The 17561-nt window shown below is 46.5% G+C and overlaps 1 protein-coding gene across 1 annotated transcript in view; it reads left to right on the top strand.

Moving 5' to 3' along the window:
* Positions 1-17346, top strand: part of RERG (RAS like estrogen regulated growth inhibitor) — a 107172-nt gene extending 89826 nt beyond the window's left edge. The window contains exons 3-5 of the mRNA XM_035126985.2: positions 921-977; positions 8028-8101; positions 10653-17346. Coding sequence (XP_034982876.1) covers positions 921-977; positions 8028-8101; positions 10653-11060 — 539 coding nt within the window. The 3' untranslated portion in view covers positions 11061-17346. The remainder of the gene's footprint in view (positions 1-920; positions 978-8027; positions 8102-10652) is intronic.
* The last annotated feature ends 215 nt before the right edge of the window (positions 17347-17561 follow it).

Raw genomic sequence — 17561 nt, 5'->3', positions numbered from 1 at the left:
GCTGAATGCAAAAAACGGCACACCCCTTGACCCCCCCCCCTTGAATGCAAAGTTAATACCCATGAGAATATCACTAATTTTATTTTTCTTCTCCCTTTGGACATTTTTTTCTCTATTCCATTTCTCTTTTCATTAATTGATGGAGCATGCAGATTTTTAGTGCAGTAGAAGTGTGTATGTGTGTATTAAAAAAAACAAAAACCCTGACTTTTGCCTCTGACCACACCACTGGGGTGCGGCCCCTGAAAGGATCCCCATGATGCAATGTGGCCCTCAGACTGACTGAATTTACTTCCCCAAATTACACTCAGTGCAGACACATGCTGCAGTCAAAGGTCAGTATTTGAGCACTTTCTGTACCTAGGGCACCTGACGTTACGTGACAGGAAATAATGAAGAAATTCTGCTTGAATGTCCTCATCCTACGAGACTCTTGTACAGAGCTGCAGTATTGTAGCTAAGAGACTGAGCCCCCCCCCCAATACACTGAATTCAGTGTGGAATCCATTCAAGCCAAATTCTCAACATGCTAGTTTGGTTGTGTGAATCTGCTCTGTCCTGCAATATTGTGCCACACAGCCCTCAAATACAGCAACTGTCTAGAATACGGATGAGGAACCTGTGCCCTTTTCCAAGTATCATCAGTGGTAAGGGATGATGGAAGTTGTTGTAGTCCAGTAGCATCCAGAAGCTGCAGGCTCTTCACCTAGACCAGGCATCCCCAAACTTTGGCCCTCCAGATGTTTTGGACTACAGTTCCCATCATCCCCGACCACTGGTCCTGTTAGCTAGGGATCATGGGAGTTGTAGGCCAAAACATCTGGAGGGCTGCAGTTTGGGGATGCCTGACCTAGAGAATGTTCCTGAACAAAAGATTTGTACTCCTTTGAATCTAACGTCATTTGTTTCTTTCTCCATAGCTCTCGTGGTGCGTTTTCTGACCAAACGGTTTATATGGGAGTATGATCCTACTCTTGGTAAGTTCTATTCTGTTGCCTGTAACCCTGGAATGCCGCAGAGCCGGTTGGAAAGATGATTTATAGGACTTGATTGATTTATAGTACCTCTCCCTCTCTACAACCTTCTAACTTCCAGTCACTTTCAAGATCAGCAAGGGAACAATCCTAGCATTGTTATTGCAATGATAACACACACACACACACACATCCCAAAAAACCACCCAATGGTCATTGATCCAATGCACCTGGTAGGGCATACTCTCGATGTAATCTTTACCCCTAGCGATATGAGGGTGAACCCAAGTCGGGGGCGGGGGTGCAATACATGCCCTTGTTATGGGTCAGACCATTTCCTGGTAAAGTTTGAACTGGAACTCCCTGCCTATTGACATCAGGCTGGTTCCTTCGCTGTATGTTTTTCAGCACCTGCTTGAAACATTTTTGCTTAGGCAGGTTTACCCAGACCCATCAACGCTGATGCATTTTACTATTGTTTTAAAATGTTTTTTATTGATAATTTTGATATTTCTCGCAAACTCCTTAGAAGTTCTACTGCAAGCAAGCAATATATACATTCCGCTAAAGGAAATAAAAGACAAATAAAACCCTTCTTTTAGCAATTTGAACACCCTCCCCCCCCCAAAAAAGCAATTCCCACTCTATTTTTGCAGGTGGTGGCAGAATGGCCGTACAAAAATGGAACGGGAAATGAAGCTCACCCCTAGTTTATGCGAACGTGGGTGTGTTTATATAAATTGTGAAGAATTCGGCATTTGTTGACGTGGTTTTCGAGTTGGCTTGGCACAGGGTTTTGCTCATCCCCCCCCCCTAAAGAGCAGAGTATACAAATCTTTAAAGGTCATGACACTAGAAGCAGCAACCTTCTGCCTCAAGCTGAAGGTGTAATGAAAACCGCTCTGGTAACTGTGCAGAAGAGTCAAGCCATGTACTGTTAAGAGCACTCTCCTCTGCCAATACACCAGGCAATAAGATTTGGATCTGATTCAACCCCCAACAAGGCAATTAAAGTTAGATTTGGAGCACAATACAAAACCAGTCCATTAAGCATTCCCGAGGTTTTTTTGGGGGGTGGGGAGAATCTTGGCTTCTTGAAAGGTCTTTTCTTGATGATTCAAATTCTCCGAGCTATTCTAAAAACCCAAATGATCCGGCCTTCCAATTGTGGTCTGCTCCAAATGTGGAGTATTCATGCAAAGTCAGAATTTGTGTGATCCTTTTTTCTGGCAACCCATTTCGACTCAAGCATATGGCATTCCAGTCGCATACTCTGCAGACCAAGGACAATTTAAATGATCTGTGGACGGCTGCCAGGTCCTCTAAAAACAAGCCCGTGCAAAATCAAATAAATGGCTCTCTTGCCAATGAAGCTGTTCATTCTTAATAGTGCTTTTGGAACATCTTCCTCCCCCACCGCTACCACCTTCTAAATGCTCCCTTGTGGCCGTTGAGTAGAGAGCAGTTATGTCAGGCAATGAGATACACAGAATGGGTATGACTTGCGGTGTTGTGGGGGGAAAGATGTTTGGGGCTCTTGCCAGCGCAGATGACCTCAACATTTTATTTCTAAAAACCACTGGAGGGGGAAGGAATAGGCGGGTTGGCTTTTAAACATAGGATTGTTCTCTAAAATCTTTTACGCCAGTAAGTATGGAGTTACTTACCATAATGCTTAGCTCAATGACATTTCAAAAATAGATAGGTCACATGATCATTAATGGCTCTTATGTGCACTATGTGTTTAAAGTAGCATCATACCAATTTAAACAGCCATGTCTCCTGCCCCCCTCCCCCAAAGAATCCTGGGAGCTGTAGTTCATTAAGAGTGCTGAAAGTTGTTAGTAAAGGTAAAGGGACCCCTGACCATTGGGTCCAGTCGTGACCGACTCTGGGGTTGCGTCGCTTATCTCGTTGTTATTGGCCGAGAGAGCCGACGTACAGCTTCCAGGTCATGTGGCCAGCATGACAAAGCCGCTTCTGGTGAACCAGAGCAGCACACGGAAATGCCATTTACCTTCCCGCTGTAGTGGTTCCTATCTATCTACTTGCACTTTGACATGCTTTCGAACTGCTCGGTAGGCAGGAGCTGGGACCGAGCAACGGGAGCTCACCCTGTCGCGGGGATTTGAACCGCTGACCTTCTGATCGACAAGCCCTAGGCTCTGTGGTTTAACCCACAGCGCCACCCACATCCCTTTTGGGAGACTCCTATTCCCCTTGCAGAACTACAAATCCTAGAGTGGTTTAACAATTAATACCATTTCCCAAGCTCTGTTTGTGGGGAAGGTGCTGTTTACCGAGCCTTCATTGCAATTAGTTCGTGGAGAGGTTATATATTATCCCAAGCATTCCTTATGCTGCTCTTTCCAGTGCATTTGCCCTTTCAATTTCCTTCCTGAACTAAGTCCACAAGTTGTTGTTGTTGTTTTTTGGGGGGTGTTGTTTTTTAAATGAAAGTTTGTTGTGCAAGAGTGCCCGATCCACTTCTTCAACTGCACAAACTGCATTTGCCAGTATGCAGTTGAATCCCAGCTGCAAAATATCGGCTGTCTAGAAGCAGCAACAGATATCTTTATTGTCATTGTCCCCTTGCGGGAACAACGAAATTACTCGGTTGCTACATCCACTCAGATAAAGCATTCCGCATAATCCAAAATTACAAAAACCTAATTAAAAACAGTAAATATAATACAAAATAACAAGTAAAATAAGATGACTTCAAAGTCCAGGCTTTCCATTTAAGGCCAAAATCGCTCTAGAGAAGAAACTGTTCCTGAGACGGCTCGTTCTTGCCTGCATTGTTCTATATCTCCATCCCGATGGCAGGAGCTGAAAGAAATGGTGACCAGGGTGCGTTGGATCTCTTGATATGTCTAGTGCTTCTCTATGGCACCTGGTGGTATAGATTTGTTCTAAGGTGGAGAGTGAGCAGCCAATAATGCTCTCTGCTGTTTTAATAATTCTACACAGCCCTGCTCTGTCCTGGGAAGTACAGCTTCCGTACCACACACATAAACCGTACGTGAGCACGCTCTGTATGGCACAGTGATAGAAGGCAAGCAGCAGCTTTTGTGGAAGATGGTTTTTCCTTAAAATTCTCAAAAAATACAGTCTCTGCTGCGCCTTCTTCACAAGCCCCCTTGTATTAACACTCCAGGACAGATCCTCCTGTAACTCAATGCCTAGAAATCTAAACGTTGTTACCCTCTCCACACAAATTCCGTCAATCAAAAGTGGCTGGACCTCGTTCTTCTGTCTCCTAAAGTCCACCACAAGCTCCTTAACTCATCAAAAAATGCTGATACTTTTTTTTTGGGGGGGGGGAATAGTGAAGAAAGGAGGCGTTGCTATTCTCCAAAGAAAGTGGCACTGAATTCTGTATCGGAGTTCTGTAGTCTGTCCCCTGTTTAATTAGTGGCATGCCTTGTTTGGGGAGCTGCTTTCTTATCCAGATTTTCACAGCTAAAGAGCACCATAGTGTGTTATCATTCTCAAGGCGACCTTGACAGGTACCCGCCCCGCAAAGACATTATTTCCAGTTGCCAAAAGGGAGAGTGGAATATTCAAGTCACTTGACTTCATACGAATTTAATATGCCTTCTGTTGGCAGCTCACTTCTCTCCTCTCCACTGACGTAGTGAAGAACGTGAATGGATTGGGCTTTGGGCTTTTCTTCCACATCATTTGTGCAGCAGAACTAAAATCTGGGCTCCCAGATAGATTTCCCCATCCATCCTATATCCCCAAATGCCATGCGGGACTAAATAATGCAAGGCAGTGAGTGCACTGCAATATGTTGAGCCATGGTTTGTGCCCCAAGCAATTACAGTGGTACCTGTAATTGCCCCCAAGCAAGTTACAAGCACTTCAGGTTACAAACGCTTCAGGTTACAAACTCCGCTAACCTGGAAGAGTTACCTCGAGTTGAGAACTTTGCCCTAGGATGAGAATGGAAATCGTGTGCCAGCAGCGCAGCAGCAGCAGGAGGCCCCATTAGCGAAAGCACGCCTCTAGTTAAGAACAGTTTCAGTTTAAGAATGGACCTCCGGAACGAATTAAGTTCATAACTAGAGGTACCACTGTGTAAATAAAAAGGAGTTTTATTGGGGGGCAGGGGGAGTTCCTGCTCTTTTTTGTCTGAAATTTCCAGTGGGTGGTGTCCACAGTACATGGTTTCCTACAGGGGTGTGTAGGAAGCTTCGTTTCTAGGGAGGGCCAGTGACTCTCAGGAAAAGTCAATGAAGGGGCAGAGCCAATGGTGGGTGGAGCCACAACCCATGTGGGCAGAACTACCACTTCTCCCTCTCACTCGTTCTCTCCCACAACTCTGCCCGCCTCTAGCAAGCCCCAATAGGAGACTCCACCACCAAAGTGTTAGACAGGATAGTGTACCTTTTCCTCCTGGGCAACCTTTTGGGGGCCACATGAACGTGGTGGGTAGGGCCAGAGGCAACAGTGGGCAGAGTAATGTATGTTCCAGGAGTGAGCCAGCAATAAATCACACGGAGTAAGTGAAGTTAACTCTCTATTAGAAGAAACGAGGTCTGTTCAAGAGTCCCTGGCTTAATGAGCACAGCAACTCTTCTGTGGTGGGTTTTGGTCTTAGGAAGCAGTTGCTGAGACTGAAGGTCCCTGCCTTCCCACAGCTGCCTAAGTCTCTTATTCTTCCGGGTCATTCTAAAGCAATCTGAGGATACGCCGACATGCCTCTCTTTGCTTCTCCTGCTTCATACCTTTCCTGGTCATAGGAGATCCAGGGGAGGGGAGATTGTTGCAGCAGGAGGGGGAGACACCATGGCTTCTTCACCAGCCTGATTCATCTCTGCTTCTTGGCCTCCTTTCTGATTCTGATTCTGGATTTCTGATTCTGGATTTCTGATTCTGATTCTGGACTTCTCTTTGCCACAGACTCCCCCAGCTCACTAAGCCATTTTACCTCCGCAGCGTCTGACACTTTCCCCCCTAGTCTCCTCCCTCTGACCTCACATCGCCTTCCCACCACCAATTCCTGGGCTCTGAGCCTTCTTCACTTGGGGGTTCCCCAGCTGGTGCCCCCCCCATTCCTCTGCATCCAGCCAGTCTATGACAGTACTGTATGTAAATTTTACTTTTGAATAGTAGGCTAGTTTCTACACACACATCTCACACATCCTTCTCTGTCCTTCATCCAGGCAAGCAAGAGGCATCAAGAGAGTTCAAGGACACATCGCAATGCGATAAAAAAAACATTCAGGGAGGGTGAAAAGCAAGGCTGGTGAAGGATATGGTCTGGGAAGAAGGGGTGTGGTCTGGGAAGAGTCCCGAGGGCCAGTCAGACAAGCATTTGGCCCCCCCCAAGCCTGAGGTTTCCAGTTCCTGAGTTAGGAGTTTGTGTAGTGGGTATATGAGTTTCACCTAACTCCAGAGACTCTACATCAGGCATCCCCAAACTTCGGCCCTCCAGATGTTTTGGCCTACAACTCCCATGATCCCTAGCTAACAGGACCAGTGGTCAGGGATGATGGGAATTGTAGTCCAAAACATCTGGAGGGCCGGAGTTTGGGGGTGCCTGCTCTACATTCTAATTCCATATTTTCTAGCGTATTCATCAACTCTATGGCACAAATCAGCCCAGGAGAGTTTTTTTCATTCTGCTTTCTCTTTCCCCCCCCCTTCTCGCTGCATCTCCTTTAGAAGAACTCTGTGTCTCTGGCAATTTAAAAATAAATTGAATTGGGCGACATGGGGTGGGAAGGAATGAAAGTGCCTGGCTCTGCCAATATTCCGTAGCCCCCATTGTTGTTGTTTTTAAATGAAAGCTGAACCGAATTAATATCTCAAGCATGGATCTAAATATTTAAAGCGTGAGTTTTACATATCTCAAAATCTTGGCTTTCAATCCAGTCAGGGAACAGAACATGACAGGAGAGCGAGCCAAATAACAAACCAGCCATTGGATTAATGACGGTGGGAAATGATCCAAGGTTATGCCAGTAGCATGTAAAATGGATTAACATCATGTTTTGTGGCTATGAATTTTTACACCTATATTCTGCCCTTTCTTCAAGGCGTTGGGTGATGTCACATTCCTCTTGCTCCTTCCTTTTAACCTCACAACATCCCTGTAAGGGAGGTTACATGGAGAGATTGTACCTGGACCAAAGTTACCTGGTGATCTTCTCATGGCTGAGTGTGGACTTAAAAGATGGGTCACCCTAGCCCTAAGTCTGTCACTCTTAAACATGGCAGACATTCAGTCTTCCAGCTCACGAGGAGCCATGAGGGCAGGGAGACACAAGACATGCTGGTTCTCTGCTCTCCTCCTCTAATCGTGTGAAATATCTGAATTCCCAAAATGGTGGAAAGGTCTGGTACTCAGCTGAGACCTTTTATCCTTCTTGGGCCAGGCCACCCCTCCCAAGCTCCACCCTCTTTCTGAAGAGTGGACACTCTTAAAGGGGTAGACCGGTTGCCTGCAGCATAACTCCTCATCAGCTCCCCACCTTCTGCATTGCCTGTGTTGGTGAACAGATGTTGGGAGCAGAGAGACCACTGGTATAGAGCAGGCTGGTTTGTCAGGAGAACCTGGCTCGAGGCAAGGAGAAGGTTGCCATCTTCTGAAACCCAGTTTGGGGGTCTCTGGCTCAAGGGGATTCGACCAACAGGCTCCAGCTCAGGTTTAGAGCCAGAGTCTGGGTTCAGAACATCCATGACTTCCTGATCCAGCTTTTGTAGTTATTATTAGCTCTCTAGTCCACCTTTCCTCCAAGGAGCAAAAAGGGGCATATATAGTTCTCCCCTCCTCGTGTTATGCTCACAAGGTAGGTTAGGCTGAGAGAGGGTGATCATTCCTACTTCAACAATTTAGCCAGTACGCCACACTGCCTCACACTGGTTGGGATCATAGCACATATCTGTCGGAATAGAGAGTGGGGAGGAGGGGTCCCAAGGCCTAATTAACCAGATATATAGAGATGTGTTGAGAGTGGCTGCACCCAAAACTGTTTGCTTCTTGAGTTTTAATTTCATTTTCTCTCTCTCTCTCTCTCTCTCTCTCGTGTTTCTTTTAAGAGTCCACTTACCGTCATCAGGCCACAATTGACGATGAAGTTGTTTCTATGGAAATACTAGACACAGCTGGGCAGGTGAGTCAGAACTCTACAGATTCCTACAACAGAAACCAAATGCCAAAGAACTGTAAGTAACTTCAGAGGAAGGTTGTGAAGCATGGGCGTACCCAGGATCAAAACTAGGGGGGGGCAAGGGGAGGGGCCAAGGCACGGAAGGGGAGGGGCCACAAAGTGGGCGGGAACGGCGAACTCGCGCTCCGCCAGGCTGTGCCCCTCCCTAGAAGCAGGGCTGGTGGCCGGAGGCGGAGCCCAGCCCAGCGGAGCGCTAGTTCAGCGTTCCCGCCCGCCCGCCGCGCCGCGCTCTCTGGTTCCCCGCCGTGCTTGGCCTTGCCAGAGGGCGCGACGGGGAGCTGGAGGGAGGGCGCAGCGCGGCGGGCGGGAACGGCGAACTCGCGCTCCGCCGGGCTGTGCCCCTCCCTAGAAGCAGGGCTGGTGGGCGGAGGCGGAGCCCAGCCCAGCGGAGCGCGAGTTCGGCGTTCCTGCCCACCGCGCCGCGCTCCCTGGTTCCCCGCCGCGCTTGGCCTTGCCTGAGGGCGCGGCGGGGAGCTGGAGGGAGGGTGCAGCGCGGCACGGCGGGAATGGCAAACTCGCGCTCCGCCGGGCTGTGCTCCGCCTCTGCCCACCAGCCCTGCTTCTAGAGTAGGGCAGCTGCCCTAACTTGCCCCGTGGTGGGTACGCCCTTGCTGTGAAGCATTGCTAAGCCGAACGTTAGATGTTAAAAGCATTCAAGAGGCAAAAGGGGACATGCCAAAACACAATGGGCCGAATGGGTAGGGAGGTAACATCTTATTTTCCTTGCCTGTAATTGTATTTGTTTATTTATTTATTTATTTATTTATTTATTTATTTATTTATTTATTATTAAATTTGTATACTGCCCTTCATCTGAAGATCACAGGGCAGTTCACAACATAAAATTGCAAAATGAGAACACAAAAGACATAATAAAAACAAGAACAAACCAATAACCCTGCTCCCACAAACATATGTAAAGGACGTAGAACATTCATCAGACGAAAAGGCCTGTTTGCCTGGTGCCTAAAGATATTTAATGAAGGTGCCTGGTGAGTCTCAATGGGGAGAGCATTCCACAAATGGGGAGCCACCACAGGAAAGGCTCGTTCTTGTCTTGCCACCCTCTGTACCTCTCCTGGAGGAGGCACATGAAGAAGGGCCACAGCTGATGAGCACAACATCCAGAACGGTTCATATTTCACTGGGTGTGTTGTTGTTTTGGTCAGAAGAGGTCAGACCTTTTTGCAATCCAAGCCCCTCTTCTCATCTGCACCCCTGGTGTCTTTTGCAGTGGAGAATCTCCTTCCCCCCCCCTACATACCCTTCTCTCCCTTTTTCTCTCTACCCAAGAGCATCTTGTTCCCGCAACACCCAACATACCTTTTTTCTCTACCAAACAAAGAAAATGAAACTGTGCTCCTTACACAGCAACTTGTTGAACGAAGCTAACGGAGTCAATGAGTTTTGAGGCATGCACAGAGTCCTAGCTGAACCAAGCACCTTAGTTACAAAGGGGCGGGTGAGGTTTATTTTCCTGGTGCTTAGGACAACTGCTTCTGGTTGTTACATTTATATCCCACCTTTCCTCCAGTCTGTACAAGGTGGCAGATACGGCTCTCCTGCTCCCCATTTTGTCCACAATGACCTTGTGATGTAGGTTAGGCTGAGAGACAGCGATTGGCCCAAGAATACCCTGTGAGCTTTATGGCTGGGTTGGGTGTCTTCGCCACACTGGTTCTCCTTAGCATGGTATCATCTGAGATCAATGTCATCATAAGGTAAAGGTAAAGGACTCTGGGGTTGGGGCGCTCATCTCGCTTTACAGGCTGAGGGAGCCGGTGTTTGTCCGCTCCGCAGTTTTTCCGGGTCATGTGGCCAGCATGACTAAGCCACTTCTGGCACAACGGAACACCGAAACCAGAGCAGCGCATGGAAACGGTGTTTACCTTCCTGCCGGAGTGGTACCTACTTATCTACTTGCACTTTTTGGGGTGCTTTCGAACTGCTAGGTTGGCAGGAGTTGGGACCGAGCAATAGGAGATCACCCCATCACGGGGATTCGAACAGCTGACCTCCTGGTCGGCAAGCCCGAGAGGCTCAGTGGTTTAGACCACAGCGCCACCCGCTTCCCCTCAATGTCATCATACTAAAGCTTAAAGAAAGGTCTCCATTGCATAACAGGGCATTTAGAGTGATCTAAATGGACCAGAAATCGGGACACAGACAGACACACACACAAGGTTAGAAGTCCTTGTTTTACTACTGCTCCTATTTTTCATGCTGCCTTGTTCATTTGAATGTAGCATCAATGTACCATAAAACCATTGAAGGAATGCAGGGTAATAATGCTTTCTGCTAGTGTTGCTGCACTAGGGCTTGCACATTTAGTGCCTGGCCCTGAAGAATGGATACTTTTATAGATCGTAAACAAAAGCCATAGTACAGCAACACTAAATCAAAACAGAGTCCTCTGCGGTCCAAAATACGGACACCCCCTTGATACCTGTTTGTGTCTTTTGACCATTCTCCCTGCCTCTTTCTTTCGAAACAGGAGGATGCCATTCAGAGGGAAGGCCATGTGCGATGGGGCGAAGGCTTTGTGCTGGTCTATGACATCACCGACAGAGGGAGCTTTGAAGAAGTCCTACCACTTAAGAACTTGCTGGACGAAGTTAAGAAACCCAAGAATGTTACCTTGATCCTAGTTGGAAACAAAGCAGACCTGGACCACTCGAGGCAGGTCAGCACCGAAGAAGGGGAAAAGCTGGCCACCGATCTAGCCTGTGCATTTTACGAGTGCTCTGCTTGTACAGGGGAAGGCAACATCATGGAGGCCTTTTATGAGCTTTGCCGGGAAGTGCGGCGCCGGAAGATGGTCCAGGGCAAGGCCCGGAGACGGAGCTCCACCACTCACGTCAAGCAAGCAATCAACAAGATGCTCACCAAAATCAGCAGCTAAAATATTTCGCTTGTTTCGTTAATATAGAACATCTCAACTGAGGTGGGGTGAAAAGGCCGGGTTGTGGGCAATCAACAAGATGGTCAAAGCTTTGCTCTTCCCTACACTGCCAAAACCATCACATTACTCTTCCTGAAATTAAGAGAAGCAAAGCAGGTTTCTGGAGTTGGAGCAATTACCAAATAGAATAATTTTTTTAAAATAATAAATTCACAGGGTCACTTAGAGAATGGGGAACATGGAAGAATGTACCAGATCGGTTACTGCTTCCCCTACAACACAGCATGTTCACCTCTCACTATTACTTGATGACTTATCACTGGCCAATAGGTAAATGAGTCTCCAGTCCAGATTTACTGGGTGATATATTCTTTTATGGGGTCTTTTACCACTGGCAACTTAGGCTGTGTACACACAACATTTTATTCTAGAATCAAAGGAGTATGGATGCAGTATTTGTTTTTTCCTACATAGTCCACACACACACACACAGGCTAGATCTAGTGCATTTTTATTGATTTGAGGAACTGGTTTCGTTCAGAAAACGATAGCTCCTTGCAAGTTGATTCTGCATTGCCCCCATTTGAAAGCAGATGTAGGTGGTCCCAGCAGTGGGGGTTGCATCCGTACCTGGCTTTGATGAAGGATGTATAACAAGAAGGGAATCATCACTTCCTCCTTCATTCAACTTGGTGCATGTGCAGGGTGGAAAAGGTGTGGCTAAACTAATCGAGGGGAGGGTTTTCAAATCTGTACTGAGTAACCACACCCACTCTTGTGGACAGCAGGCTCTAGAATCAATCTAGTTTGAAGGCATGTTGAGAATGAGAATGGTTTGAGCATGTTGACGATAAGCAAGAATGAGAAATGGGGACAACGTGAATGCCGGTTTCCAGCAAGATCTTGCTGAAATCTGGCAAGATCTCATGAGATTTTGATAAGGTCTCACAATGCCTTGCTGGAAATTGGCACCGAGGCCAGAACTTCCCCACCAGGGGCAGAGGCAGTAGGGCTTTCATGGGTGGCCCAGGCCTGGTTAGTGTGTACACAGCGTTAATCTGCATGTTGCCGATTCATATAGCATTTGATCAAGAACATCCACCCTTTCTGCCGGATGTCTAAACCCCATCCATAATCTAAGAAAGCAGAGGAATTGTCACCTAACTCCTCCAGTGTGCTTACTGGCCTATTGCAAGTGGGCACCTTAGCAAGCATCAGCCTTCCCACCACCAGGATGTTTTGGACCACAACTCCCAGGAGCCCCCAACAGCACCTGGTTGGAGAAGGTGGTCTAACTTGCTCATTGTGGGCAAAGTGGCCTGTTGCTACCTACATAACACAGAAGGCAGTCTCTGGGTTAGGAGAACGCTATCTATCAACGCTATGTATCTGGCTGTCAACCTATGGAGGGTATGGGATGGATTTCACACTTTTCACGACACTATATTAATGCATGGTCAATTTTTCTTAAGAACAAAGCCGCCTCTTTCCTTGTGTCACTTTTCCCGAACCTTTATGACACCTACATTTTAGTAGGATATCTTTGTAAACTCAGCTAACGGAAACTCTTCAACGAGTTGGTAGGCTCAACTGGATTTGTTACGTTATGTTAAAAGTTTATTTTTATGCCGCTTTTCAGTTCCCCAAAGTAGTACAGAAAAGTGAAAATGCAAAAAATAAAAAGTTTAAAAAAATAAAATATCAGTTACCAAGAGATTGTATGAAAATGACACACTATACGCTTGGCTGTGTACCTATGTTTGTAAGCCCTGCAGAGATAGACAGGAAATAATACTCATTTCTTTAAACAAAGGTTTGGCTTTTTTCTTGTTCTGCTTCCTAACTGGTGGATCCATTTCTACTTTAATTGGAACTGGCTATAAAGAAACCACTTCGGCAGGTCCTGTTTATTGTTGGGGTTGACAAGCCCCATTTGTGCTGATCAAAAGTTGTACAGTGGTCCCTCGACTTATGAATTTAATCCATTCCGAAGGCACCTTCGTAGGTCGAAAAATTCGTAAGTCGAAAAACACCATTGGAAAAGCGATTTCCCATAAGAATGCATTGGAAACGGAAAAATTCGTAAGTCGAAGCAATCCTGTCTAAAAATTCGTAAGTTGAAAAATTCCTTTCTAAAACTGCCGCAGTTTCCTTTCGGATGTCGAGACATTTGTAAGCACACGGCCATGAGCCCCATTCGTAAGTCAAAAAATTCGGTTGTCGAATCGTTCGTAAGTCGAGGTACCACTGTATTTGTCTACAGTATGAGCTCGGTACTGGAGCTGATTCCAGGTTGGGTGGAGCTTGATTTGTGCAAGGGCTGGAATATACGAGCATCTGAATTTCCTTGTAGAACGGGCCGAAGACATTTTTCTGCCAGCCAGTCAAGGCACAAAGTACCCAAGGGTGGTCAAGTTGCTTTGGTGCCTGAGGCAGAAAATATCCCAAGTGTCTCTCCCTGCCCCTGCCAATAAAAGCACAACAACAACCAATTAAATGACTAAAAGTGTGCTGTCCTTTCATGGGGCTCCCCGAATCAACTGCCTCAATCTGCCTCATATATGGGGAATCTCAGGCCTGGGGGGTCAAATGTGACCCTTCAGGCCCCTTCATCTGGCCCTTGGGGTTTTCACCAGGCCACACACACCCCTCTCCATCTGCCCCTCTTACCAGCCTGGCTTTGCACCCACCTTCAGTGGGGAAAAGCAGAAATTGATGTAGTGATGAGAGAAGGAGCAGGGGGGAAATCATCTCCAAGCAAAGAGTTCAGATCAGCTGCATGGGGGCGGGAGAGAGAGGTGACAGAAAGAGAAAAAGAGAAAAAATTCCTTTACATTAAAAAAAAGTTCCCTGTCTATGATGTGGAGGAACATCTGAAAGCTCTGGTCCCCACCCTTGTACCCCTCCCAAGTTTATTAGGTACCCAAGAAGTTTATGGTGTGACCAACACAGAAGCATCTATAGGAATCGGCACACTTGAGTTGCCCAACAAGTGTGGCTATTGCTATCATAAATGGTCAAGATTTCAGGAGGTTATAATAATCTGAAAAGATGGGTTTTGTTCCCTTTAGCCTGGCTATTCAGTCATCAAAGTGTTACAGCCGACTCTTTTATTGCAATGTGTTCCTGCCTAGAGCCCAGGGTACCACTTTCGAAAAGTGTTGAAGTATATTAAAGCTTTGCTTCCAGAAGTCTTTCAATTTTGGCAGCCGTGTTGAAAGGAGTCAATGTAACATGACCCACTTTCAACTGGGTTTTCAGCAGCAGAAAGTAGCAGGGTTGAAATAGCCCCCATTACTTTCTTTACTTTGAGTTCTTTCTGCCGGCCACCACCGCTCCAATTCCCCAGCTTTGCTCTCATGCTTTCTGCGATATTCTGCTGGACAGCCCTGCACCCTACATCCTGGGCCCACCAAGGCAGACCCCTTGCCTGGCTGAGTCACCTCTGTACCCCCTCACGTGCTGCCCCCTGGTGGTTGGGTGATTGTGCTGCCAACACCTCCCCTCCCTGTTTTCAAGCGTGCTTAACCAGCAACGATGAGCTTGCTCTACTAACGTAATTTTATTGTTGATTTTATGCCATTCACTGCCGCGAGTTATTTTTCTTAATATCAGTGGTATATAAAATAATGTAAGCCCGCTTGCACGTGCAAAAGGAAGGCTAGCAGCTACTCCCAGCAACCTCCTGCTGCTTATCTAACAGCTGTTGTGTGCTGAGTGGCTCCTAGCCCATGAAAGGACCACCGCCAAGTATGTCTATGAGCAAGCATGCAACTAGGTGAGCTCAGAAGCATGTGATGGGGGTGGTGAGCATGCTAAAGGCTGAGGAACCACCAATACTGTGGTCCCAGTCAGTGCTGGGAGGGGACTGAGGGCAGCTTGCACAGAGCCCCTAAAAATCTGAAGCTGACGCCGTTTACCATACTAGCCATCTGATTGACATATGCGTGTTTTGCTGCACTAACTGGAGGCAATGAGTGTAGTAGCATCTGTGGTTGAGTTGTACAGAGGCCTACAATGGCCATCGTTTGGCTAAAAATTGGTGAGAGGTTGTCAAGTCAGGGAATGTGGATTCCATTAAACACAGAGTTCCATACCCTCCAGCATATCTTCAATAAAAATAGGGCCATTATTATCATTATTATTATTATTATTCTATTTATACTCCACCCATCTGACTAGGTTGTCCCAGCCATGCTGGGTGGCTTCCAACATAACAAAACATTAAACACTGAAAAATTTCCCCGTACGATGCTGCTTTCAGATGGCTCATGGGTCAGATAGCTCCATACCCTCCGATGTTTCTCGAATGAAAACAGGGATGCCCTAAGGAAAAGTGGGGTGAAGTTAGAAACCGGGATGGCTTCTGTAAATCTGGGACTGTCCCTGGAAAATAGAGACACTCGGAGGGTCTGGAGCTCTGCCTGTAGTGAAAGTGGTTTTAAGCCAGGGTTGCATTAGCTAATGGGGAGGATAGGCAGCAGCAGCAACAGCTCAATCTTACACACATTTATTTATAAATGGGTGCCAAATCTTGAAGTTTTTAAAAAAGTCTGCTTCTTGAATCCGGGAGGTAGAACCCGGAGCAGGTTAAGGATGTTGCCCAGCTAAGGCAGCGATTCTCAAACGTTTCTTCACAGACTGCTTGAAAATGGCTGGCGGCCTCAGCAGACCACTTAAAGAACTTTCACAGCACAGGCATAACTCATATTTTAATAACATCTTTCCTCCAGTGGCAGCAACGCAAGAGCCAGCATTGTATTATGCTAATCGTGGGCTCTAGCCTAGGTACCTTGGGAAGATCCCCTTAAAGTGGTAATTGTTTTCGGGAGAAATTGGTAGGCTGCACCTGTACAGTATTAAGAAAACCACAGGCCCAGTTGTTGTGACCCTGTTTGATTACTTGGCTTTGGTTGGAAGGGAGGGGGAAGCATCATCAACAACAACAAAAAGTGCAGGGCCAAGCACAGATGTTCTCAACTGTTCTGCAACATTTCAGCAGACCAGCTGAATCCGAATGGAGGTAGTGGACTGCTAGAGGTCTGCATGCCATATTTTGAGACCCCCCCTTATGTGTGAAGGGCTGTAGCTGGAGCATCTATGTGAAAAAAGTCCCAGATTCAATCCCAAGTATCTCCAGGTAGCTCTGGGAAAGTCCCCGTCTTAAGACAGACGAATGGTCTAACTTGGTAGAATACTGCTTCTGATATATGTTTCTAATCCACCTGGCAGGATTGCTATAAGGATTCCCAAGGTCTTCATTTTAAAGTGCCACAGTGTATACTGTAATTATATAATCTCTGTTCACTAGATGGTGTGCCACAGTCTGGGAACTGATGCTACCCCTCAACTGTCCTGATAAAATTGGGACATCAAGTTTTTGGGAGCCATGCTCTCACACAGCAGTGGCAAAATATATGAGAGCATAGCACCCAAAAATCCACATTTGGGGGCTCTGTGCTCTCGCATGAGTCTCGTGACTCACATGGGAGCATGGCCCAGAAGACGTGTGTCCTGATTTTTGGCCTGGACCTGTTGGAGGCCATGCTGATGGAGATGTTGCATGGGGGGAGACAGGAGTGTATCATCTCACTTTCCAGGTGGGAACATTCCAGGTCTGAATGTATCCTTTGTACTCAGACCCCCTTACATGTGGCAAGCCAGCACTTCAGGGAGGTTCCTGGGCCTGCCTTCAATGTAATGTGATGACTTTGTAACTAATAGTGGCATGAGGGCTTTTTCAAACAAGCAAACTGCAGGCAGAAATTTATTTGAAGTGGTGAAGATGGTACCTTGTGCTCTGCTCACCATTTGGTTCTGTTCCAAGTCAATACATGATCGGTCATATTTTCAACGGTTTAGCATTACACAAAACTTGTGGAAGGCAGCCAGAAAGGAAATGTCTTTGAAACCCCTATTATTCATATTTTGTTCTATCAATGATTAGCCTCAACTCTAATCTTTTCTTTACTTGATTTGAAAGCGGGGTGGGCATCGTTTCAACATGCATTTTTTGTAATACTTTGTACTGGAGGAGAAGGGACCTAAATGATTTTTGCCAGATGGACATTGAGTTTGGCTGCTTTTTGTCCCCACCCCCAAGTATTTTGTTTTTAATGGCTTGAGGTATTCGGCTTGAGGTATTCACATATCTTTTCAGAAAGGAAACGAAAGCGTTTGTAAAATATAGAGGCTTTAACTGAACAATATTTCTTGGCTATTTGGCATAGCTGACTTTATTTTCCTTGAAAACATTAATCTATAATAAAAGTGTCATTTTAAAAGCTCTCGGCTTTTGGATGCTGTTTCCACCTTCTATGCCAGAAGTTAAATGTAACATTTCAGTCATCTTGTTCCGTGAGGACGGAGATGGCCCAACAGTTAACTGCGAGGATGTCTGTGTATGCGCCGTACATTTAAAGCACATAACTTCCCCCAATAATCCCGGGAACTTCAGTTTGTTCAGGGTGCTGGGAATTGTAGCTGAGTGAGGGGTGAGAT

Source organism: Zootoca vivipara, chromosome 10 (assembly GCF_963506605.1).
Source record: "Zootoca vivipara chromosome 10, rZooViv1.1, whole genome shotgun sequence".
Classification (NCBI taxonomy): Eukaryota; Metazoa; Chordata; class Lepidosauria; order Squamata; family Lacertidae; genus Zootoca; species Zootoca vivipara.
This window is presented reverse-complemented; position numbering and strand designations above follow the sequence as displayed.